Source organism: Tyto alba, unplaced genomic scaffold, assembly GCF_018691265.1.
Source record: "Tyto alba isolate M040663 unplaced genomic scaffold, T.alba_DEE_v4.0 Super-Scaffold_26, whole genome shotgun sequence".
Lineage (NCBI taxonomy): Eukaryota > Metazoa > Chordata > Aves > Strigiformes > Tytonidae > Tyto > Tyto alba.
In genome coordinates this window covers 19144461-19169996 of record NW_024881300.1, presented here as the reverse complement: position 1 = coordinate 19169996, position 25536 = coordinate 19144461, and the positions used below count along the sequence as shown (strand labels likewise).

The 25536-nt window shown below is 35.5% G+C and overlaps 1 protein-coding gene across 2 annotated transcripts in view; it reads right to left on the bottom strand.

Annotated features, from left to right (window-relative positions):
- The window catches only part of CDH13 (cadherin 13), a 517510-nt gene that overhangs the window by 144909 nt on the left and 347065 nt on the right, over nt 1–25536 (bottom strand). For both annotated transcript variants that reach the window (XM_032990683.2, XM_032990682.2), the window contains exon 7: nt 14507–14685. In XM_032990683.2, coding sequence (XP_032846574.2) covers nt 14507–14685 — 179 coding nt within the window. The remainder of the gene's footprint in view (nt 1–14506; nt 14686–25536) is intronic.

The following is a 25536-nucleotide window of genomic DNA, read 5'->3' as shown; positions in this document are numbered from 1 at the left end:
GAAATTCTGCTCATTTACACAGCTTTTAATCTTGTTTTTGTTTTTTAAAGATTACTTCCTCCCTCAATTCAAGTTGTGACCCTCCATTTTTGTAGCTGCTTTATTAAAAATTTGATTTAATTGTATCTACACCTTTCCATGTGATGGGATTGGCCTTTCATGTTAATGTATGACAACCAGAACACAATCATGTGAAACTCCATGTCCCATTTTCCAATTAAAGGAAAGGCAATTATAAAATCTCTTTCAAAGAACTCCCAATGCAAAAAAAAAAAAAAAAAAAAAAAAGTATGTATACACATATAATTTACATATATATATATATCAATGTATATGTACTTAAGCAGTTCACAATTACTAGCTCAAGTATCCCTGTTAGTCAGTACAAAACTTCCCTACTGTCTGTGTACTCAAAGAACTGAATTTTAAAGAACTCCTGTTACCTTAAGACAGATCTTAGGAAAATCACACCCACTCCTTAACAAATTAGGCAAGATGGAAAACCAACTGCAGGCTTGAGGCTATTGCCAGTGGAATTTTATGCTATGCAAGAAACAAATTCATTTTCTTATTCTCTGGGGAAGAAGGGCCATATTGTTGGTGATGACAGTGCTGAGAACATTTTTTTCCAAGGTGGAAAGTGCCTTCAAATGTGTCATGCTCTACTCAGGAGGAAATCAATGCACTTTACAGAGCCAGAGCCATGTACAGGGAATTCAGAGTGGCAGTACAATCTGAGATACATTGCAACTGCTACCCAGTGAGTTAAAAGTGTTTTGCCAGCCTTATCTGCTGTTCTGCTGATGGATGAAATGGAGTGTAACTCTTAAAGCTTTGTTCAGTTTTTTTTGATTGTTTGCTTGGGGGGAGGGTTTTGAAAATTTTTGTGCAGCACTGTTAAATGCAATCTCTATATTGGGTTTCTAAATAAGCTTCCAGGCATTACACATGCTTGAAAGAAGGAAAAAATTATATCAGTAAAGTTATTTATGTAAGTGACAGTAAGTTGTGGACCTAGGGGAAGGGATTACCCAAATTCTGAGCTAAGGAATGACTCACCACTCCTGACAAAGAAAGGCTTTACTCCCTGTCCCTCTGCTCAGCCACATGATTCCATCCCAGTGACAGTTTGGGGAGGCACCAGGCATTGCTATCAGTTGATTCAACTCAGCAACCTGCAAGCTTCTCTTGCTGAATTAGCCTCTTGCCAGGTCAATAGACTAGGCAGGTGTATGGAGAGATCTAGCATGGAAGAGGCGGGTAGGAAAGCATTCCTCTGGAAGCATAAGAATGCATCAGACAAGCGACTGGGGGGAAAGTCCCGCTACCCTTTTGTGATAGGGACCTGACAGATCAGCATGCCCTGCCTCACCACTAGCTCTTGTTGCAAGCACTTCCAAACCCAAATGAACTCATAACAGTTTCTAAAAATTTCAGATTGGACTTAGACCTTTACAGTTCTCAGGAAAAACAGGCTTGAAAAAACAATCTATTTTGAAGTGCTGGAATTTTCTAACAGAACCACACTGCTTGCTTCTCTGAACTTCTTACAACCATCTCTTTAGCCAGATTGCTGAAAGCAATGCTTTTACCTATCGTTATCTGAAAGTGCTACCTTTAAAAATGGAGCAATGACAGTGTACAGAACCTGGTGATTATTTTTCCTTTAAGGTAGGAACATAATGGCTTAATGTTATAATTAGGCTATGGTGAGAAGTCAAGAGTCCAGCAAAAAGCCCTGTAATCTCTAAATCCCATGTGCAGCTGCACGGTTGCCTTGGACCTGCTGTAAAGTCTGCCATAAAAATCAAGGGATAAAGCTTTCCTGTTACCTCAAGAAAGCCTAAATCCAACCTTTATCACCATCAGCACAGATTTTACTGTCTTTCTCTTGGATTCTCAAAGATTTATTCACATTAGTGGAAATCTCTGGACTTCTAGATATTAAAGGTACACTTTTGCCAAATTCCCTTGAAAAACACCCATTTTAGCACTTAACCATCTATCACTCATGGTTCATTTAAAAGGCAGAAATCCTATACATTAACTGTGATGTCCCTTCAGTTTGTCTTTTCTGTAAGTTTTGTATTTTATCAAGGATACATTAATGAAAATACATAGAGATGATTCAGAAATTTCTAAGACAACAGAAATTAAGGTAATGAAAGATAATGCAGTCAAGAGGATTTCTGTCACTTCTCATGGGTGAGATAGTATTGCATGAAAGCATGTCTCAGGGCATCATTTTTCCTTAAGTCACTCTTTCTGCCAAAGATTTTCATGCTCGCAGTGAAGTGCCAGTGCTAAGGTAAATGACAAAGTAGCAACCACTTCAATCTTGTAATTTTTCTAATATTCCACTTTCTTTTTATTAACATGCAGACATTTTTCCTTTCTAATGTGCAACTTCCATGGAATAGTTACCTGGATAGCTATTGAGAGCTGCTTTCCTGTACCTTCTGATGCTTCACTGTCTGCTGACAGCTGAATCAGGTGTGAGAAAAGCACTATGCCAAACCAAAAATAATTCAGAAGTTAGATATTAGGCCAAACACCTATATTTGATCCCCTGTAGGCTGGGCCACTCTGTTGGCACAGAAAGCCCACCATCTGTGATGGCCATGGCATGACTACCATTGTCCTCTGTGATATTTAGATTAAGATATTTATAGAAGAAACTCCTACTATAAAAGGTCTGAAAGCTGGAAATCAAAGTATATTGGAAGAAAATTTAATTAGGATCTTTCAGTTCATCAGAGGACTGTGGAATGAGTGTGAATGAACTTACAGGGCTATAGGGACTTGTACCTCCCATAAGAATATGGCTCCATAACTTTCCTTCAACATTTTTAAAGGATATTCAGCTGTAAAAAAATTGTGATAAACCTAAATTGAACTGAAGCAGCATATATAATTTTTACAGTCTAGTTACTGCTAATATCAAATATTCATTTCTCCCAACAAGCAGGTAACTATAGCAACAAACACAACATGGCTGTATGCAAAGGTATGAGGAACATGAGGAACAAAAAAAAAAAAAAGTGAAAATCTTTATGTTTATCTCATTTTTTTTTTTCATTTTTTAACCTTCTTTAGAATTACCAGTACAGCTGTCAACTATTTAAAATATCATCAAATGATTAATTTAGTAAAATATTATGGAGACACTAAACAACTTCTATACACACACAATGGGAAGAATCCCATTCCTCTCTGAAAACTGCAATCAAAAATAATTTCCAATTAAAATACTTTCTGACAAGAAGAAAATGAATTTAAATTCGAGCTCTAGGACGAAAGGAGAATGAGCAACGTCATGTTTCATTTTCTTCAGCCTGTCACTTCAATTCTCTTTTGAGGAGGACTTATTTTCAGATGATATAATTACAATCCTGAAATGGCAGTTTTAAATATACATGACAGATGTTTATTAAATTCAAATACATTTGGAATAAAATTTACTTCTCCTCCTCTTCACTGCAGAAGCAAAGGCCATATTCCAGTGTTTCTTTCCTGTTGCAGTCCCTTAAAGCTGAAATATTTTCATGATTGTCAGTGGAATTATCCTCCATTTCAAAGATTGTAACTCTCCTTCCCTATCAGCGCTACCATGCATTTTATCTGTAGCATGTATGTTCCCTGTCCCACCTAAGTGCATTTTCAAACTTTATGCAAGACAACATCCTAGTATAAATACTATAAAGAAAAATTCAGGTGGCAAGAATATTCAGTTCTTATATTGAAAATAACATCTCATCTAGGGCAGGTTGTGGTCCAGTATTCTAAAAATCATTAAATGTGCAGTGTCAGGCTACACAGTCTGAAGATATCATATGTTGTATGTCAAAAAAGAAAAATCAACATTCATAAATACTGCTCCACAGTATCATCAACCTACAAGGCAGAATTCATATTTTAGATGGAGGTATCTCTTTGAAGATGGTAGTATAATACAGAACAAACTTAAAGTGTTTACAAATCACTTTTCTGAGTGAGCAATATCTTCCCTTAAGAATGATTTATATACGGTCTTGAAGGAGTCAGCGAATACTTCTTCTGCAGGGAGAATGATACGTTATGGATTTCCTCTCAAGGAAATTGAGTTTGCCTTAAAAAAAAAAAAATTCCATGACACGAGACAGATCATATTAAAGATGTCAAAAGCAAACTGTAAAAAGTAATCAGCAAAACTGAATTATATGCATAAACGGCAGCATTTTGATCACTGACAGAGAATTCAGTGATCTTCCAGCAAGGGAAAAATCAATCATCTAGGGAACTTTCACAGCCATATCAAAAAAGGTATATAATGTATATAAAGAAAAGGCTATCGCTTCCATGGTAAATGGGACTTCTTTAATTCTATGGTAATCAACCACATGATCGCATAACTTCATTTATGCTTTAGAATTCAAGCTTCTGAAATGTTTATATATACATAATATGGATGTAATGTCCAACATTTACAACTAAAAACAGATTCAAAGGCTGTCATTAGTCTCTCTGGCATGTTTCAGCTATATTTTAATTAACATTTCAATTTTCACACTGTGCTTATTATATAGAAATGACAACAAATAGGCAAAAAGTTACATGAATGTATTACATGTGAAGCATCAGTGGATTCTCCAGTCCAAAAGGGAAGCAGAGGAGAATTTGATTAACATGGCTCTTTATATGTGCTTAATTCAACAATTTATCCATCTCCAGGTCTCTTAAAAAGGATGTTTGTTCAAGATATTTCTGTGCATTTACCAACATTATCCACATACTGCCTTCTCAGATTACCTTTTAACTGATTTACTGAGTATATAATGAGAAAACTAACAACTAATATTATTCCTGTGGTCTAATAGGGTTTTTTTCAACCTTAAATAGCTTTTTATATAACTCAATAGTACCGACTGAGGACTATGGGATGTTGACACAATTAAATGGAGAAATGCTATCTAGTGCTTCACAGAAGCCAAAAGAATACAATTACACTGAGAGTAAAAGCTGAACACCTCCCCACCCACTCATTTTAATTCATGTTATTGTGATTAGATACTGCAGCAGAAAAGATAGGTACAATTAGGCAGAAATTGAAGAGAAAGAATTTTCTCATTGATGGTATTAAGATAAAATCTCCTACCAAACAGCATATGTTAAATAATTTTTGCTACATACACTCTAAAAATAGAAAGTCATAAGAAAACGAGGAAGATAAAAGAAAGTGAAAATAAAATGAGAAAGATGAACCTGTTATCTGATTGGCATTTGGAGAATCAAAAGTAACATTCCATTGATGCTAGAGGAATTATCTCACAATAACAGCACTGAGAAATCTGAATTATGCAAGTGGAACACTGAAAATAATCATATATGTCTTTGACGATACCTTTTTTACATTAAAAAAAAAAAAAGTTAAGGTATCTGGACAGTTTTATAGCTAGATTCTTCTTTCCTTTTTGGTATTAAACATTAATCTAAGGGTTTTCTTTTCTTTGTTTTCTCTTGGGAATATGACCAATGTGTAATCCTAATTTCTGTCCCTGGGCAATTCTCTGCCTTGCCAAGGTGTTAACATTGCCTACAGATGCATATGTTTGCTGAATTTCCAACAATATCAGGATTAGGCATTCATTACAGTCACAAATATGTAGGTATATATTTGATACTGCTCTTGACTAAAAGTAAAGTTAACTGCTCAGTTTCCAGAGTTTTATTGTATTTTGAAAACAGAAGGAATAGTGATTGATTTTCATATTAAAGCACACAAAACTTTCTCTACTGAAGCATCTCTGAGGTAACTCTTGTAGAGTTCCAAGTACTCTGAGCTGCAACTCGGATACAGCCAAGCAATTACTCCTATAGTAACTTTGAAGTAATTCCATTTACTTTTCAGTACTAACTCTACTTGAGCCATGTTGGTTGTAAACTGACTCCACATGTTTTGTATTTTGCTCTCTTAAGCAGAGAGCATTCTGAAAGCATTGATACTTGAAGCAAAAATCAAACTTTTAATATAGAAAACTCAAAAAGGTTTTCTTCGAGCATTAACTGCGATACATCCTTAGTACGTCTATAACAAGTTCACCTTATCCAGACATCAAAACCTATTTGGAAACTAGGGATATTTGCAAGAAAAAAGAGAATGTATTGGGATTAACCAGTAGAGACTTCTACTTTTTTTAGTCATATTCCTTGGGACTAAGAAAGTATTGAAAAGCATGGGCAGTGACAATCTTTCAGATTTTTCTCGCCTTTTGGCCCTTCCAATCCTCTCTCTTCTGAACTAAAACCATTGCCTCTGACATCTACAAGATGTGTGGTATGTCTAAAATCTGGAATTTCTAAGTTTTATTATCTAAGTTTTCTAAGTTCTACTATTTTCTTGTAGCTGAACTTTAGCGACCATTTGGCCCTTTGTACTAGTAGATTAAGTGGCAGCATTTAGTAATTAACTATCTCTGCAAAATCTGCTACTTGAAGTTCTTTTGTTATAAGTGCATCAATTTTTTTTCCCCTCTTAAATAGTAATTTGTCACAGTGGGATTTTAACCTCTAAATATCCATAGGGCTAACACTCCTTTCAATTTTTTAAATAAAGAAACTCTAGCCCAAAAAGATAACATTGCAGTTATCAGCCTCTAATCAAAGTGTATGGGCAGCTGATATCATGCTTTATGTCACTCTTAGTGAGGCCCTTGAAGATGATATTTTTAAAATCTTTCTGCAATACAGTAGTGTTAGAGAAACTCGTGACGTTTAGATGAGTGACATGTCTAGAGGATCAGCAAAATATCTGCCACAGGACATACTGATATCAAAACTCCTAACACAAAACACGAGAAGGAAAATATAAATATTTCTCAGTGCAGCTACAGAGAACTACAAGTTTGAAAAATCATATTCACATTTTCTTGTGGAAAATATGGAGATTTCCAGAAAGTAAGGTATTATAGGAGTGTATATTTTAAAATTATGCTTGGAGTCATCAATAGTTGACAGTCACCTGTTTTTCATACTATGGTGAATAACATATTAGGGGAATGAAGAGCCAGTAGCCTAAGAAATAAATCCAAGATCCTCATCAAAATCTGGGAATTCTCTTTCTTCTTCCTTCAGTATCAGAGGGTAACACAAAGAAAGCAAGTAGGAAAAGATTTCTTTGAGAGATGCCTTGGGATTTCATGTGGTTCATCTATACAGAGGAGAGACACATGTACTTGCAGAAGCTCCTCCTGTTAAGTGGTTATTATTTATCCCACTTGCAATCTACCATTTAAAATGCTTAAGTATATATAGTGATTATCCCAGTTTATATTTGATGAAATTGTACAGGAGCCCTACACATGGATGTTGGTCAGCAGATCTGGCAGGATGATAATACGGAGTCTGGAATTGTTAGGGGTTTGTTCTACAAAGTTGTCAACAAACCAGAGTTTAGGACCGCAGAGGAAAGCCTGCTGTGGCATCAACCATCCACACAGAGGAGCCAGTGCAAGAATTTAAAGGGAGCTCCAGTGGTCACAAGGGTTTTGAAGCTAGTCATGCTCAGTTCAGAGTGGGAATTGTAAATGCAAGACAGAGTATAAGCAGTAGCTTATTCAGTAAGCCTTTTATTTACAAAGAAAGCAAATGTGTTTGTTCATCCAATGGTTTTAGCTTTTTCAGAAGTAGGACTCTTAAATGTTGTGTTTAGTGTTTTGAAGAAAAGCCATTCAGTGATTTTTCTGCCTTGTGATCTTGATACTATATTCACTGCCCAGAAAGTCAGTAACATTGTGCTGAAATGGCTGCCCACGAGGTTACTGATGTGTTCCTGTTCATCTCTCAGATTTTTATAGAAAAGAAAGTCTGGTCCTTACTATTGTCAGATAATTTTCTTTTCTTTTTTAAACAAAATCTGACTATCAAACTGTGTGTTGAATTAAAGTAGAAAAAATATGATAATGTAATGAAAGATTTGCAGAAATTCTGCCACTACAGCTTTATGCACATCAGACTTTTTTTTTTTTTTTTTTTTTTTTGTAAATGAGCAATTTTTCTAATGTTCTGGCAATGGGAATCCTTAATATTCCTAACCTAAATGTTACCATTCATATTTTGACGTATAATTTTTTACCTCTTACTTACCTCTTTTGCACAGCCTCTTTCAAGATTTAAGAATGGTTTGATAAGCTTTCTCATCAAAAACATAATAGGAATCCAACTAAGAATTAACGGCACATCTAGTAAAATAAGGTTCTTCCTCACTGCAGACATGGAAGCCCAAATGCTGGAAAGTTCATGATAAACTTAATTTTAAATATGAGTTTACCTCTCACTAACAAGCACTTCCCACCTCTGCCCGTTTGTTCATAAGCTAGCATTATAACTGGAAGATTTTTCTCTCTATTTTTCTGCTTTTCTAATAATGAGATACATAGGGCTATGGAATGATCTCTGAAAAGAGACTGAAGACCCACCGCTTCTTCTCTGACAGAAGACCCACTGCTCCTCACATTTACAGGCATCAGAAACCATAGTAGAAGAAATGCATTAGTCAAGAGGAAAGGATGAATGCCTTGTTTATCTTGTATTTTAAGCAGAAAAGAAATATGAGATATATTACCATATCTGTCACCAAAAAAACCCCAAACCATAGAAACTGAGGTCCAGCTATGGAATTTACTATATTGCAAAACAAGTTAAAGGTGTGCAAGTGGGAATTCTGCCAGAGAAGACAAGACAGAATGATACAATTATTCCAACTCGGAGCTGATATGCTCCAAGCTATATGTTTTCCCACAATCACTGTAAATATGAATATTTTAGAAGTTAATATGAAGATCAAATGTGGAATGCATTTGCTGAAAAGATTAATATCTTTTCATTAAAAATGAGAGTGCACTGTTGGTTCAGCATTTGCATTTAGATCGAGTAAGTAATAAGTATATTGACTGCTTAAGACACATATCTCCAAAATGGAAAATATGGATAAAGAAGGTAGCGTCCACATGCAGAAGTGGGCAAGCTTTTTCTATTTCCTACTGTTACCCCTTCAGAGAACTTAAGCCCTATCAACAAGAACACTGTGATTTACTTATCACAGCAGAACTGGTTGCATACTGTAAAGAACATTTATGCAAGCATTCACTCCTTCATGTGAGCAGTGGATTGGTGAATATATACCGGTGGGCTGCTGCTGACTTGAAAAATTGCGAGCCACTGTACAGCCATTCATCAATGTGTGGACAGGAATGGGTATTTGCTAGTTGGTACTGCTTTTTGTTGCAGTTGTTTAAAGCATAGAGCCATCTGCTTAAGCGGGAGGCTCAGCCAGCTACTGTGTTATTACAAGCAGTCCACATAAACACGAGCAGGATGGGCTAACGTAATGCCAGCTTTCTCATCATTTATGGCATAAGGCATTCAGTTCCAAGTTTCCAAGTAATAAAGAGAGGGATAGGTATATATGATTCAAATAATGGTAGACTGATGCACCAAGATTGGTTCGAATGGTTACAGAATATAGCACTTGTTTACTGAAATGGTGGCATGGCTTGCACAGGCACACAGTGTCAGTCTCACCAGAGAACAGACATTTCATTTAACTGAACCTAGCCCAGGGTTTCTTAGAATCACAGAATACTTGAATTGGTTTTCTCAAGATGTTTAAAAACACATGTGACAGCATACAGCCCAGCATGTAGCAGGTATCTCAAACTATTTGTTAACTTTAATTCAAATTAAGCACAGCAGTTCTTATCAAAAGCAAGAGCATATTACTCCTCGAACTGTGAGAAGTAAAGTAAATATTTCACTTAAGCAACTGTGGTTGCAGCTTTCTTACAGTACTTTAGTCATATAAAATTTATACAAATCATTTATACTTCCCTGCAGAGCAGAGGGGTCTGTAACACTGGCAAAACAGCATTGTGGGTAAGCAGAAAAACTGATTACTGATCCATAAAAGAAATTTAAGAGTTGATTCTACAAGAATACAAGTGTTTTTTCCTCCTATGTACATGAGGAGCATTATTTTTCTTTCACTGCAGGGAAGTGTCACTTTGGAGTGGACTCTACATCCCTGAAATACAAAATTCAGGACATTTCCTCAAGGTTTCTTTCCTCTTTTTTTCTTCTTCTTCACCACTCCCCTCCCCTCCCCCCCACCTTTTTTTTTTTTTTTTCTCTTTTCTTTTCTTTTTTTCCTGTTGTTCTCTGATTTGGGTCACTTAGACAATACACTTTGATGGAGGGCATCCTTCTCCTCTGAATTTATGAATCAAATTGTATTCTCCAATGGATATCTGGAGGTATAATTTGCCCCCTAACACTCTTCAATCTTTATTGCTGACACATTCAAGGATGCCTAACTCCCATAAGAAAAAAAAAAAAAATACATTAATCTTCAAAAATACGTCCTTACCTGCCTTCTAAAATTTAAAATGGATGTTCATTGAGAAATTATATGAATTTTGCTTTAAACCTTGAGGATCTTGCACTTCTGAAAATAATTTTGATTCTGAAAAATTTATAAATAAAAATATGCTGGTATATAAATATAAATCCTGCATGGTGCTAAGTATTTCCTTGGAGGCATGAAGCACTCAACTTCCCCTAGCAGATGTCAATAAAAATCAAAAGCACCCAGCAGCTTGCTGGATGTAATCTGTGGGATTCCTACATACACATTTTCTGCATACTGGAGAGAATGACTTTTTTGCTTAATGCTTTTGTAGGTGATACTATACAGCAGAAATAGTTCCAAAGCATACACTGTCACCCATCCATGCTAAATCAAACATCCATTCAATTACCACCAAAGTTAAAAATATAAAAGAGCTAGGTTGGGGATCTGAAAGTGAATAGGCAACTCAAAAAAAAAAAGACCCAAGACAACCTTTCTGTTTCTAGATAGTACAAGAAAGAAAACAACCCTAAAAAGGGAGTGATGCCTTTCACATTACATATTCCTTCTGCTGCCTTATGCACAGAAGAGCTTTGAAATAGCCTTTGAAGGAGAGGTCACTAAACACACCAGGGAGCATTCCCATCTCCATACCTTCAATCTAGCAAGACACCTAATGAATGTCAGTCACAGAAAAAGAAATTCTGGAGGCTTGTAGGAATTTTAAAAAATTGTCTTCATTTTGAATTCATACTGTATAGCTAAAAGAACAAGCACAGTTGAGGTTCACCAGAAACAAGTTAATTCTTCCCTTTTTCCTTTCTTTTAAATTTTGTTTTATTTTAAAAGTATCTACTTAGAATTTACTTTTAATCCTAAAGTATCACCACAAAAAATAAAAATGTTTGATTTGATTTTCATTTCCTTAAAATTATTGATCTAGATGTTTACTTATGCATGTTGCTATTCTCTCACATATATTCAATTAGATATAAAAACTGAGTTCTCTAGATGACCAAATTTATTTTAATTTAGGGAAAATACTTGTCTTGTGATTCTTTGCACTGAAACAAGAATTTCTGAGGCTATGCCACAGCAACTTTTCTGAAAATGTTGAAGCATGGGAAAATAATATGGAATATAGAGTATGTACAAAACTGTGCCAGATGCTTTGTATCTCCACATCTCAGTATCTCTCATTGGGCAATCCACCCAGTCTCCTGTTCCCTCCAAAACACAAACATGAAATAATGATATTAAAAAAAAAAAAAAAAAAAGAAAGACAAAAACCAAAACAAAACCCCAAATGATTTATATTCTGTTAATATTCCATTAATTTGTCTTAAATGAAATGGAACGTTTCTCAAAACCATCAAGATCCAAGTAGTGGTAAAACTTACTAAAAAGATCGAAAATATGAGTAATTTGCATTAGCAATTATGAATAATTAGATAGACCATGACCAATTTTTTCAGTTTCTGGAGCTGTGGAACTCCCTGGCAGAAATGCACCTTCCCCTCCGCCTCCCCATATAAATACCATGTGTACCTTCATGAGCTACACCCAGTTACCTGCAAATACTGCTGACTCAAATCTCAGCCACCAAAACGTATCAGCTTAATTGTTCAACATCCCTTCTCTTTTCCAAGCAATGGAAAACATTATGAATAAACCTGCTGTTCTCTGTGTGTGTCTACTATAATACATTCTCCAGTGAGATGCCAACAAAAGAGAGGTAAGAACCAAGGAGGTAAAAGCATGTTCTGTTCTGTTCTCTCCTGTTTACAAATACTGCTTCATGTGGTCTTCATCCAACCATTGTTCAATGTCTCTATCTACATTTTTTTGTCATCTGAAGTTGCACACCTACTAGGCAAGGCTTTCAGGAGAAAGATCATTTCTTTGTCCCATGTTTCTACAATGCACTTCACAGAAGAATGTGACAAACAGCCAAAACATTTAAGATTTACAAAGGTTCACCAGGGAAAATATAATAACAATAAGGCACTAATATCAGCTGATATCCTATAAAGGAGCGGCAAATAGTGCTCCCTCCTGCCCATCATCTTTCCAGTATCCTTAAAGTCACTTCATCAAGACTGGTGATATGCAGATATCTTATTCCCTAAGCAGTATCTAGACAGACATTTCCTCCTCCAGTTGTTACTCCTGACTCTCTCCACTTGAGGCAGACAAGTCTTCTACAATAATTCAACTTCATGAGTTATATAGAAATACATAAGAGTTATTTATATAGTATCAAGATTATGTTGGTACACAGAATTCTTCAGAATAGGATCATTAGGCTGCTTGTCCCTAAAAGCTGCTATTATGTTTAGAAATAGAAGTTACACATCTTTGACCATGAATGGCTAATTCCACAGATCTGAAAAAGGAGGCATGACTACCAGTTTCTACACAAGACATACATGAGCAGGAAGGAAGAGGCTGAACCCAGAAAGATGACAGAGCACAACACAGAGCATCTTGTGAAGAAATGGAAAACACACTTTTCCCCAAGCCTTCCGCCTGACAAAACCAAGATAATGCTTGGTTTTAGTGTTAAAATTTTACACAGCCCTACATTTTGGCTCATAAAACATACAGCATTTGCAGCAACAACAAAAATTACTTTGCAGTTTCAACAAGACTTCAGCTTGCCATGTCACCTTCAAAGTAGAGGTATTGAATTGACTATTATTAAAAATCATGAGGAATTCAGATCTTACTTTCAGGATATACTACCGAGCTGTAATACCCGTTCGATTGAGGCCAGGCTTCTTGTATGGAGACAGCATCATTATTTCATGAATCACCAGTGACCTTTGGAAGATACTAGGAAATGCAGGCATGTTCATTCCCTTCCATTGATTTTCTAATTTTGAGTAAATTGGTTTAATCTGGGGAATGGTTATCTATTAGGAATAAAGATAACTAAAATGACTTTAGAAAACAGTATGAAGCTTTTGAACTGAAACAATGAATTCTGAAGGGAAACTTGAGACAAAAAGCTAGTGATTGTATAAATCATGGGCATGATTCTGTGGCCAGCCACAGAAATATGAAAAAATTGCAGTCTCTCTAAACTTAAAAGACAGATCTACAGACCCAGACCTTAGTTTTACTGCACTGCATGTCTAGAATGTGTCTGGTTTACCCATTAAATGCCTACTGTTGGAAAAGACTGCAGAAAAACAACTTGCCTGAAGTGGGAAGGGGTATGGACACCATTTTCATCTGGCTAAAATGATAAATAATGTGCTAAATATTGAGAACATTGGACAATCCTGAATCTAGCCAACTTAGAAAACAAGCTCAGTAAATCAGCACAGATCTGAAACAGCTGGCAAGAAAAGAACTTGGTCATCTCCATGAACGTAAGAGCACACAGGGCTATGTAATCAAGGGAAATGGCAATTCATAGAGTAACTGTTTAGGGTCACCATTACATTGGTGTCCAGATCTCTAATATTCTGATAACTAAACCTTTGTCTTACAGATTGGCTCTACTTTACTATCTTCTGAACATGAAATAATCACATGTAAGCTTTCTTTGCTATCAATTTATGCTCTCATAACGTTAATGATCTATAATAAACATAGATTTGGGCACTATGGTAGTTCACCTTAAAACCACATGCAGACTACCTGTCCTCTTATTATTCCTTTTTCATAATTTCATTTTTTGCCGATGGGTTACCAAGTTAATTAGTTCACTAAGTCCAATAAAAAGTGGGTGAAAAAAAAAAAAATAGAAAAGGATTTAAAGAACCAAAGTGTAACAATCTCTTAGCAAGCTATATCCACAATTAGGCTGTTTTGGTTTTTTTTTTTTTTTTTTACTTCCAAACAATCAGTAGCTACCTTGAATTCCACTTATTCCCGAAATCTTTGCTCTCACCATCCTACACAGTGTTTTGCCCAGAAATTACAAACTACTAAATTTATAAATATTGATTAGAACATATAACTTCTTATGCCCAAAAAAAGAAAAAAACAGTTAAGACTCCTCGGAGTTGAACATCTGAATCCACACCCCCGCAACACTCAATCTCTTTTCACATCACACAAGATGATAGACAAACATTAAAATGCCAGAGTGGCGATAGGAAAATGTTCACTTACCTCACGATCCAACAGTACAGGTGACACCACTGTAACAATATCTCCCTTTTCTGGGTCAATATAGAACATATTTGGAGATGGTTTGGTAGGAGTCTGTTTGAGGATGTTATACCGCAGAAGAGCATTGTCTGTGCTAGAGTCATCAGCATCAAATGCTGTCATACGCATCACAGTTGTTCCTAGAGGAAAGGTGGACAGGCAACAGAATGCAGTTAGAAAGAACATCTAAAGTTTTGTTGCCTTCACATGTGAGAACCAGGTGGATACAATACATAATTATCTCATCAAGACCACTAAGTGTTTTCACCTGATATTTAATTTGTGCTTCTATTATTCTTGTGACTGAGCCAACAGACTGGTGTTTCTGGTTTGCAGCAGTCACATGACTCTAACATATGTTCCCCATATTTGTGTGATTTGTTGCCAGCCATATAAATTGCATTTCACTAAATGAACTCCAGATGTATCTTTTTTCATTTTAAATTCTACAGGTAGAAAGATATTTATGATGAAGATGACAATGCTGAAATAAGAGAAAGGTCTGTCTTCACTATAAAGTGTTGCACAGATTCAGAACTGGTTGGAAAATATAATTTCTGTCAATGCAAAATTTTGTAAGGATTAAAGCCTACATTATTCTCGTTTCATTTTGTACAAATTTACAGGCTTATTGTATCAGCCTCAATAAAGATCTCCTCCTCTATTGCCAGACTATCCTTCAGGTGATGAAGCATTTTTTTTAACATGAAAATCCTATAGCATACAGTTCTGTTACAGACTGCAGTAAGGTCAAAGCTGTTGACTGCACAGACTTCTACACGATGTGCAGATGAAAAACCTCACTCTTCTTCTATATCAAAGTTAATACAGGGAAGCCTGAGATGCTGCCAACTCTCTTCTTAGCTAGTGGGACACACATCCCTGCATCACAGGATCAAGTCTTTTCTTCTCTCTTAGACAAGCACACCAGAGGCTAATATAGACTACAAAATTCTGTCATAGCATTCTTTTATTTGCTTTGTACAGTACATTGAGAAATGAAGAAAAGAAGTAATTAGACACTTGGGCTGAACCATGAGATATTCACCACTAGCCCATTAAGATTTCTTCATCAGTTCATTTACAGGTATAAATGTAAGCATTATTTTTTAAAAAAATCTAACTAAAATAATATATCATGCCAGAACTAAAGTATTTCTGGTAATATTGACCTAAAGAAAGAATAAAATCCTGTCAAATAAAGTAACTATCAAATTAACAAACTAGTTTCAATGGTGAATCAAAGTTGAGTAAAAAATTAATGCAGAAGGTTTTAGCAAACTTTATACAAATAAGGAATCTAGGAAGGTACCCATTCTTTTGCTTAAAATTCCCAATTTAAACAATTTACCAAATTCCGTCAACTATAAAATTTACATCTAAGTAGCTTAGCACTGAAACCATATTATCTAATGTGTGAACCACAATGTCAAAATTATACTTCTTTGTTAGAGAGTAATTTAATTCTTATGTGGTGATTAACCCTTTCTTTCCCCCCATAACTTGCAGTGGGCAGGTATAATTTTAAAATATCATGATGAAAAACATTTCAAATGCAACATTTTAATTTAACAGGTCTGTAAGACCATATGATCTGTTCCCAGTGTCCACATAGCCTTTTGTGGCAAAATAACTACAAGTGATTAAAAGCTTCTGGTACAGACAGGGCCTAAGATATTACACTGAAAGTGCCTGCAGAACAGAAATGTATATCATCCATGTACAATGATAAACAGTGAGTTTATATTCATTGTGAAGGTGTTGAAGCACAGATCACTTAAAAATCAAATCAAAATGAAATATTGTGGTAAAAGTAAAAACAAACCCAGGTTCATTTATAGGCTGACAACTGCCTGGTTCACTGTTAAACAAATTCAACTGGTTTGTTTAGATATGTTTCTTTTTTTGTTTTTCTGTACTACCCAGCGTGCAAAGTATTGCCTCATCTGGTAGTGACCTTGAATATAAACTCTCAAAGGTTTTGCTTCATTGCTACTTCAGCAGAGCTACCCCCTTGAGAAAACTAACAGAGATCTGACAGCATGTTGGTTTTATTCACCAGTGATTAAAGGTCAGACAGCTCAAAAAGAAGCTTACCACTGGATACCATGCCATGTTTTGCAATATTACAAGCTGATCCTAGCCCTGATGTTTTCACCTACTTTGAAACTTCTTCAGAAGGAAAAAGAGCAGCTTTCTGTTTTGAAGAATGAAGACTCATCCTCTTTTCACAAATACAACACAGTGCTATATTTCAGACATCTATGGCATTTTGAAAAAATTATTTATATTCATACTAGATAATGTGTTTCACAAAGATCTCGTAAGTCACAAGTATTCAGTGAAATAAAGAACAATTAAGTCAATTCTTCAAGAGATCTTAAAGAGTGACCAAGTACGAGTGAAATACAGTGGGCCTTGGTATGCAACTCTTTCCTGAAAAATGCAATTTAATAAGATGCTATACTCAAGTACATTAGACTATATTTTAATTCACAGATGCTACCATTATGATATTATTGATTACTATATGATGAGTTGATGCTCATCAGAGATTTGTAAACTGATTAAAATATATACTGAGGTAAAAATCCTATTTTTTACAGTTGTCCTAGACAGTTCTACTGAAATATTTCTGATGATAAGAGTGTGGAAGGCACATGTAGATTTAAAGATCTGATGTAAATCCCCAAATCTCTAGTTACTCTGGCATAAAACTGGCTTAATACAATGGCAGAATCTGATTCTGATTTGTCAGCTGCAGTTCTTTAGCCTTTCAACTCACTGGACATTATCTTGTTCTGTGAAATCATTCCTTTGGTGCATATAGATAAGAAATTCCAGCAACTCAGAAGAGCAGAATTTTACATTCATTTTGCATAGAGATGTTAGCTCCAGGAGGAAAGCTGTAGAGAATTAGGTCCATTTTTTTCTGTGTTGCTCCTGTCAAAAGATTTGAGATAATGGTTTCTAGCTACCATCAAAGTGTCATAAGTTATTTAATTCTCAAAAGTTCATATAAAATGCACATAAAATTTGGGGTTGTCTTTAGATTCTGTTATGCATTAGTATAGTCTGCATAAGTCTGTACCTGTTTTCTGTCCATGAACATCAATACAGAAAACTACACCTCTTTAAACATCACCTATATGCTTGCACTGCTACATCAACCAGAGGAGCTGCTGAATAATGTGGCTCAAAAACAACCCTTGCACTGATTTGAGAGTTGGTGCTAGGCTTTTGCAGCCATGCTGAGAATGACTTGTCTTCAGAAATATATCCTTTACACTTTTGTGCTCACAAGAAAGTTTGCAAACCAACCAGAGTTCAATGCTGTCTGTTAATTTCAAAACACAGAGTTACCTATATTCTGTTCAATTGAAACAAAACAAACAAAACCCCACATATACAAAAAGCTAGAATGGGCTAGCATTTGTGGTTGATGCCCCAAAAATCACAACAGCTTTAAAACAGCAGCTAAAATATATTCCGGGAACCTTTTGGAGCAGTTCAACAGCTGTATTTACTTGGAAGAACTTTCTTATCCTAGCTGAGGTGTTCACAGAGATAACACACATGACCATACATTTGGGATTAGACCACCACAGAAGACAATGTTTATAGAGATATCTTTCCTAAAAATATAGTGACACAAATTTTTATTTTAAAATGCTTTACAGCATACATCAAGTCCAAAAGAGTTTAATTCAAGATGCACACTTCCTCAGTATTACTCCTCCATCATAAAGTTTTATTCTTCATAAAAGATTCATTTCCCCAGATCCATAAACTGACTACTTCTAATTCAGTGTCATTTTATAAATACTTCCATTCCTGGCATCAATCAAATGCAGCTGGCTTTCAAACCACAAAACAACAGCTTGCTACATTATCATGTTAAACAATATATATTAACTTATCAAGCTGAGGAAGAAATGTCTGCAAAATCAGCAACTTTATAGTTCTGCCGATGATGTACAGATACTCACTGAGGCAGTCTCTCTCAGTAAAGGTATAGTTATGCCTTGGTGCATTTCAATATTCATGGTTTATTTTTCATACCTTCTGGGCAGTTTCACTATTACCATAATCACTCAAAACCTCTACTTGCACCTCCCAGAGTTCCGCATTGATCAGACATACATCCCACTAGCCAGGTCATTGCTCCAGAGGCTGCAGCTATCAATCTGTTGATTGCTCATTTGGCCTGTAAATTGGCTTGGAAATATTGGCAAAAAACTCCCCTTAGGCATTAAGAAGTAAAACACAATGCTTGCACAATTTTGTGGTGATTGGAGCAGATGGTTTCTTGGGAAAAAGCTCTTTCACATTTCGTTATTTACCTCTTAATAACCTTTCTATTTCCTTCTTTCTTTATTTTCTTTGGTTTTTTTTTGGGGGGTGTGTGTTTTTTTTGGTTCTCTTTTTTCCTGTCAAGATGCCAAGGGAACACCATGAACGGTTCAGATGGTGGATTAGGTTATTACTAACCTCCTATCCCTTTTATTTATTTATTTATTTTATTTATTATATTCAGCTCCCAGGTTTACAAAAAGGACTGGAACGTAGTGGAAGTGAGTCCTATTTCCAGCTTTATGAAATGTGCACAAGTGTCCCAAGCCTACAGCCTTAAAAGAAGACAATCTGAATTTGAATACTGACATTAAAATATTATCCAGGTTAAGGAATGAACAGTTTTAACTTACTGAGAGCTACAGTGCTCAAAAACTTCACACTGGAGTTTTCTCATGTTATTTGCACTCTTTTTGTGAGTTTCTGCTATGAGTTCAGTATGTTAAATGTTTTAGAAAGGGCAGGGTCTACTTTCCTAATTAACAAGACTGAATTGCTGAGTTTTATTTCCACCTTTTTCACAACTTCAGATGTACCTCAATACACTGATAATAATCACTTGCACAATGGCATACTTTCAAAAACTAAAGCTATTTTAACCCAAGAAGGAGAAGAAATAATGAAAAATTAGATGAAAAAAGAAATCAAGAGGATTGCCTACATCCTAGAGCACAATACATTTATTGCTACAGGATAAAAAAGACTCCAACTTTCAGGGGATGGAGCAAAGGAGGAGACCATCCTGACTACTATACTCATTGTAACTAATTACATGTTTGACTGACATTTTGTACTTTAAAGACAAAAATCCCCAGGGAAGCAAAACAAATATAAGAAGAAAGGTCTGTTATGGTTCTAATCAAGTGCATTTGAATTGCAACTACAGTTATTAACTTATGTGAATTATTAAAAACTTACAGGCCTTGCTCAATAGAGAAGACATTTAGTAAGAATCAATGAATTCAGGCTTTTAGTATATCTTATATTTGCATAGGGCAATAATTTTCTACACTGCAGGACTTTTTCACATTGTCTATTTAGATGCCTGGCAAATTATTGCCTGGCAAATATGTGTATACTTTCTAAAGTAGAGTTTAGATGGCATCACTGATCAGTACACTGGGTAAGCCAACATATTGCAGTCAGCCTGAGTGAAGATGCACTGGTTAACTATCAACTGTGGAATGAGTAATAAACAAACTTAAGTAGAGATGATAAACTATCAAGAATTACTGCTATCTATAGAGAATTAATGCAGTCAGAAAACCTATAAATTGAGTAAGAAATAACGGGGCATTCTTAGCTGAACATTATGACAAAACAGTAAAGATGTATGGGCATGTCAACCTTTAGCAATATTAGTATTTAACCTTTTTTCTCATAACACAGCTATTTTGGTAGAATAAATTATTGACTCCTGGGATTTTTTGAGAATGAATTATATACAGTACTATCCCTAGCCATACTGTAGGGTAGAGTGTCACATTACTGAAAAACATGGTAAGAGCTTTCAGGTATTTGCTGCTCCAGGCAAGACATTGATATATGAAAAGTCAGTAAATGAATTTGCATTAATTGAAGTTATGTGACATGGATGCTACTTTGGTATATTGTGTTTTGTTTCTACTGCTATGAATGTTTCTTTCTGTAGGGTGAAAGCACTGAAAATTGTTAGCTCCACCAAGGCTTGCCAAATCATTCATATATTATCAGTACATACCAGGTTATGAGATTTTGTGGTAGCATATGTATACTGAAACTTATGTTCTACTTTGTGCAGATACAATAAAATACAAAGCAAATAAGAAGAGTGTTATTTATGCTTTGATAATACTAAGATCCCAATCACAGATATTGTATTGTACAAAATATGAAGCATGTGGTCCCCGATTGGAATAACTTACATTTTAGACACTGCAGTCTTCCCTCACCAAAAAAAAAAATAAAAAAAAAATAAAAAAATTGCATGTACTATTTGCATTTGTCTGGTAGACTACAGATGGCATGAAATAGGCTACAGGTAGCATCAAATAGGCAGTTCCATGAGGAGTAAAATCAGTGACGCCTCATTTCCTATCTGATATTGTCCAAAAGCTCATCTTGTGGATGTATAAGATGGTGTCTTAGAGGGGCTAAAGTCAGTCATACCCTTAGCAAGACCATTCACATGATCTTTTTCTCCTCTTTTATTTTCATGAAACTTTTATGAATTTAAGATACTCTTCAGACAACTTTATCCCTATGAGAAAATTAGTGGAAACTGGATAAGTTCGAAGGTTTTGAGAGACTGAATGCCACACAGACAGGTAGAAACACATGCTAAAAGCTAACTTATTCAGATGGCTTCTTATTTTTATGTGCCAGTTTCTTTTCATCACGTACCTGTATTCAAACTCAAAAATAAAAACTATTCCCAAGCAGTCAGTCCATCAACAGATTGAAGTAGGCTGTTTTTAATCTATGCCAAGTGTACTACTTATTAAGTTTCCCCCTCATCTGAACATATACAGGTATTGAAGTCACAACAGAAACCTTGATATGCAGTGACATAGCTATTAAAGGCTTTTAGGTAAGAGGAACAGGGCTGGTTGGTGGAAATGTTCTCCTCTATTTCGGAGTACATGCCAAATTCCTCAATTTAAAAAAAATAAAATAATTAACTTTTTGCATTTAAAAAATAAAAGGGCTGAATATTTTAACACACAAGGTTCCTGAGAAAGAAAGTGCTGACACGTTCCTGAACCAAGTTTATCCTTTTGTAAATGTGAATCTAAACCTTCAGATAACAGGAGCAAGGGAAACAGAAGAGGAATATTGATCGCTCTGCTGCTGTTAGAAGCTCCTTGCCAAATTACACCTAAACAGTTCCCCCCAGTTCTACTAAACGTCATTAATACTCTTTCAGGAAACAAGCCTTCCTTGTTCTGACATAGGGAAGTCATCACACTTGTTCACTTACAGTCTATTCAGATGGACTGGGAATTATAAATTTAGCGAAAGAGGACTCAGAATAATAGAGCTGTAGATGAAAAGAACAATGTCCTTTCTACAGATAGAAACAGGCTGCAGATTTAAGCAAACCACTAAAGATTTTTTCTTAACTAGGATTCTGTCTAAATTCTGGATCTGTAGTAAAAATGTTGCACTCTCATATCTGCTTCCCTTTTGACCAGTGAAGTCTATTAGGAAAAGGCATGAATTACTTCTTGGATCATGACCATAAGCTATAAAAAGTCCCACTGTTCTAATATTCCAACTGCCAATTCATAACATAATCTTATATGTCAGATAACATAATTCATAAAGCAATATAACACATTCTCTTGAAGTAAATGGTTTAATGTAAATGATGATATGCATTGAACATCTCACAGCAGGTGAATATGACAGAACAGCGATTTATGTGTGAAAGAACAGCTATTCAACAAAGAGTAAGATTCAGCCCTAGGAACACTCAGAAAACACAGAGGACCCACATTCTCTCTGGAGTTTGGCTAGCACTATAAGTCAATCCGAGAAATCACAGGAAATAAAGACTAGATGAGACATTAAAACATATCATTAAATTAACCCTCCTAAAAACAATGCAGGTCCATTCTTGAAAAGATACAGAGGAATACTGGCTTCCTTGCTAAAAACCTCAAATGGTGAAATGTCCACAGTTCCTACGTAACTGATCACCATGCCAAGTACATTTGGGAAACTCCTGCCAGAAAGCTAGTTCAGATCCTAAGAGGAGATAACTCAATGCCTAAAATAGCCAGCTAAACTCTAGGCCATCAATGCACCAGTGGAGATGGAGGATGCTAAGCTCTCTCCTCACCTTTTATGCAACTACAAGAGCTAAAAAGTCTCGGACTCAACAACGTCTTTCCTAGAGTGAGTTGCTCATTCACCCAGCCCTTTGATCTGATATGTTTGATAGCTGAAACATTTTGTCAGATATGCTTACAACTCACATGATTCACCATGCTGTTTTCCCAGTTCCCATGTAAAATTGGAATTGCCTGCAATCATTCAAATTTGATTTCAGACGTATACAAGCTGTTTAAATGCAGATGCAAACTTTATAGTCAAGAACAGCCAAGCAGAGAGCTTACTAAAAATATATATTCTACACTTATCTCTGTTTTATAATCCAAATGTTTTCTTTTAGCTCTTCTCTACCTTTTCTTTAATAGTTTTCCATTTTTCTACTCTTCCCTGTTTATCTGGGTGGTATAGTTCTGGCCAGAGCAATGCAAATTGCTAATAGACAGTGACTTTTAAAGTAATACAAATCTATAAAGCCTGATGTAAATTTCATATCCAGAAATACCCATGAGAAATTACCTTTTAAATGTGGTAGAAAGCTTCCCCTAAATCTCAAGACAGAAAATAAACCGGGCAAAATTAGATTAATCATTTAACTTTCTCCCCAAAAAGAAGTTAATATCCAGTTTCTCCTAGCCTCTAAGCAGGGAGGCATTCTTAATCAAGATAAATGAAGAAAATAAAATAGATGTTTCAGACACTTAGGTTAGTAAAAAAGGATTGTCAAGTATTTGCATCCTGAACTTCTGGGAGAGAACTGTCCATCTTTCACTTCAAAGCCACTTTCACCTTGTCTCTCTCCAGCCCTGTCAAGAAGAGTTAGTATTCTGAATATTTACAGAAACAGCAACAAGTAAGGACTCTTTTCTTAACCCTTCTATTAAACAAAACATAGCTAAGCACTGGGAACCTAGTTCACATTCAGCTATCCACCAAGCCATGAAAGCTTCTGAATTTGGAGACCTTGCAGCACTTATCAGCTCTTGGAGCCAGGTAAATATCCTAGCCATATTCTAGACCACAATGCTTTCACAGCACCACTGTCCTTTGGAAAGGAAAATTGGGTGCACTGCTAGAGTGGAAGCAGCAGTGTGTTTTAATAGGTCCACCAGTATAAACTACTGAAGACCCTGGACTGTGTGGGCATACCTTAGCTGAGAAAGAGTCAAGGTAACACTTCAGACTGCTATTTTTTATTTTTTTAATGAAGAAATCCTATGCCAGTAACAGCTCCAACATAGAGGTGTTTGTCAGTCATATTTTCTTTTTAAGCTAGGACTGTCTGTAAGGCAAGAGTGAAACTAGTTAAATAAAATTAATGGAAATGAAAGATATAGGTGCCAAACGTAGGTTTTAAATCAGTAGTATATTAAAATCTAATAATACTCTAAGAATTAAAAGGAATTGGGAAGAATATTTTTTCTTTCATTCAAACAACAAAATATCTCAAAATGGAGAAAAAAAACAACAATGTAATGTATTGACAGTAAAGTGCCTCTTTTTTTAAAACATCATAAAAATAGACTTTGTGGAATGGATAATAAGAAGCCCAAGCTATATACTCTGTGTGCACACTCTGCATTAGGACTTGCTCAAGAACAACAATAAAATGGAGAGATTTTTCTAAGAAGGCAATGTTTTCACAGATTTCAATTGTCTTTTGATCAGGGCCACACTTCACAGATGAAAGATCTCAGTCTTTAAATTACCTACTTTTGTAAAGGATTTAACTGGCTTCTTAACAATCACACTCCCCTGTTGCAGTGGGCTTTAATCAAAACCACATCATTACTTTGCAGAAATCACTGTAGACTATACTTCTATGTCAAAGTAAGGTACACTGGCATCCTTCCTGATTAAAAGGTAATACTATTACATTTTAGTAAGATCTCTTAGTGCAAGGTCAGTCTTCCCTGATTCGAAATGCTTTCTGAGACAGTGGGCCAGAATTTCTGTTGATCTAAATCAGCCCAGCACTACTAAAGCAAAGATTTATATTAGGTGAGGCTATGAAATACTGGAATGGCCTTGAAGGTCTATATTAGGTATACAGAGCATTACATTGCCTTTATTCCCTTTTTACCCTCCTAATTTCTCCTTTCAATATATGTGAAATAAAAGAGAAAAGCAAAAGAATGGCCTGTGTCTTTCTTGTGTTTCTTCTATATTAGACCCTTTTCTTTCTTGCTATCAGTAGTTTATACAAGTATCAATTTTTTCACATGGATATAGGATAATGATGATACACCAACACACACTTCAGTAACTGCACTTTAGAAGTCCTCATCTTTATTCTTTGCCTCTTTAACTAACACAAACTGGTTGTTCATGAATCTCATGTTACAAAGTGAAACATAGAACATAATTGAAACACCCATCCCTGTTATCCATGATTCTGTCACTGTGATTCTCATCATCTCCATCAATCCAAAATTAATCTATATAAGACAAGGGTGCTTCAACATTATAAAAGCAGTGCTAAAGAAAAAAGAATCAGACCTCATAATGAGGAGGTGAATCTTCCTACATAGTTTCTAGTTCCATCTGTAGGAACCAGAGCACACGCTTATTCTAATGTATCATTTCATCTTTGTATTGATTTCATAGTCGAGTCCTAGCCATTTGATCTATTAAACATCTGAAATTTTTTATCCGAGGTATGTGTGTTTCCATCTTAATACAGGATTTTTTTAGGTGAGTTTTGTTTTTCTTCCCCCCTCCCACAGATGAACTACTGGATAAATTATTTGGTTGGTCTCCCAGTGTCTGATCTGTTGAAGTTATTAAAATTCATCCTGCCCAGACAAAAGTTCATAATGAACTTG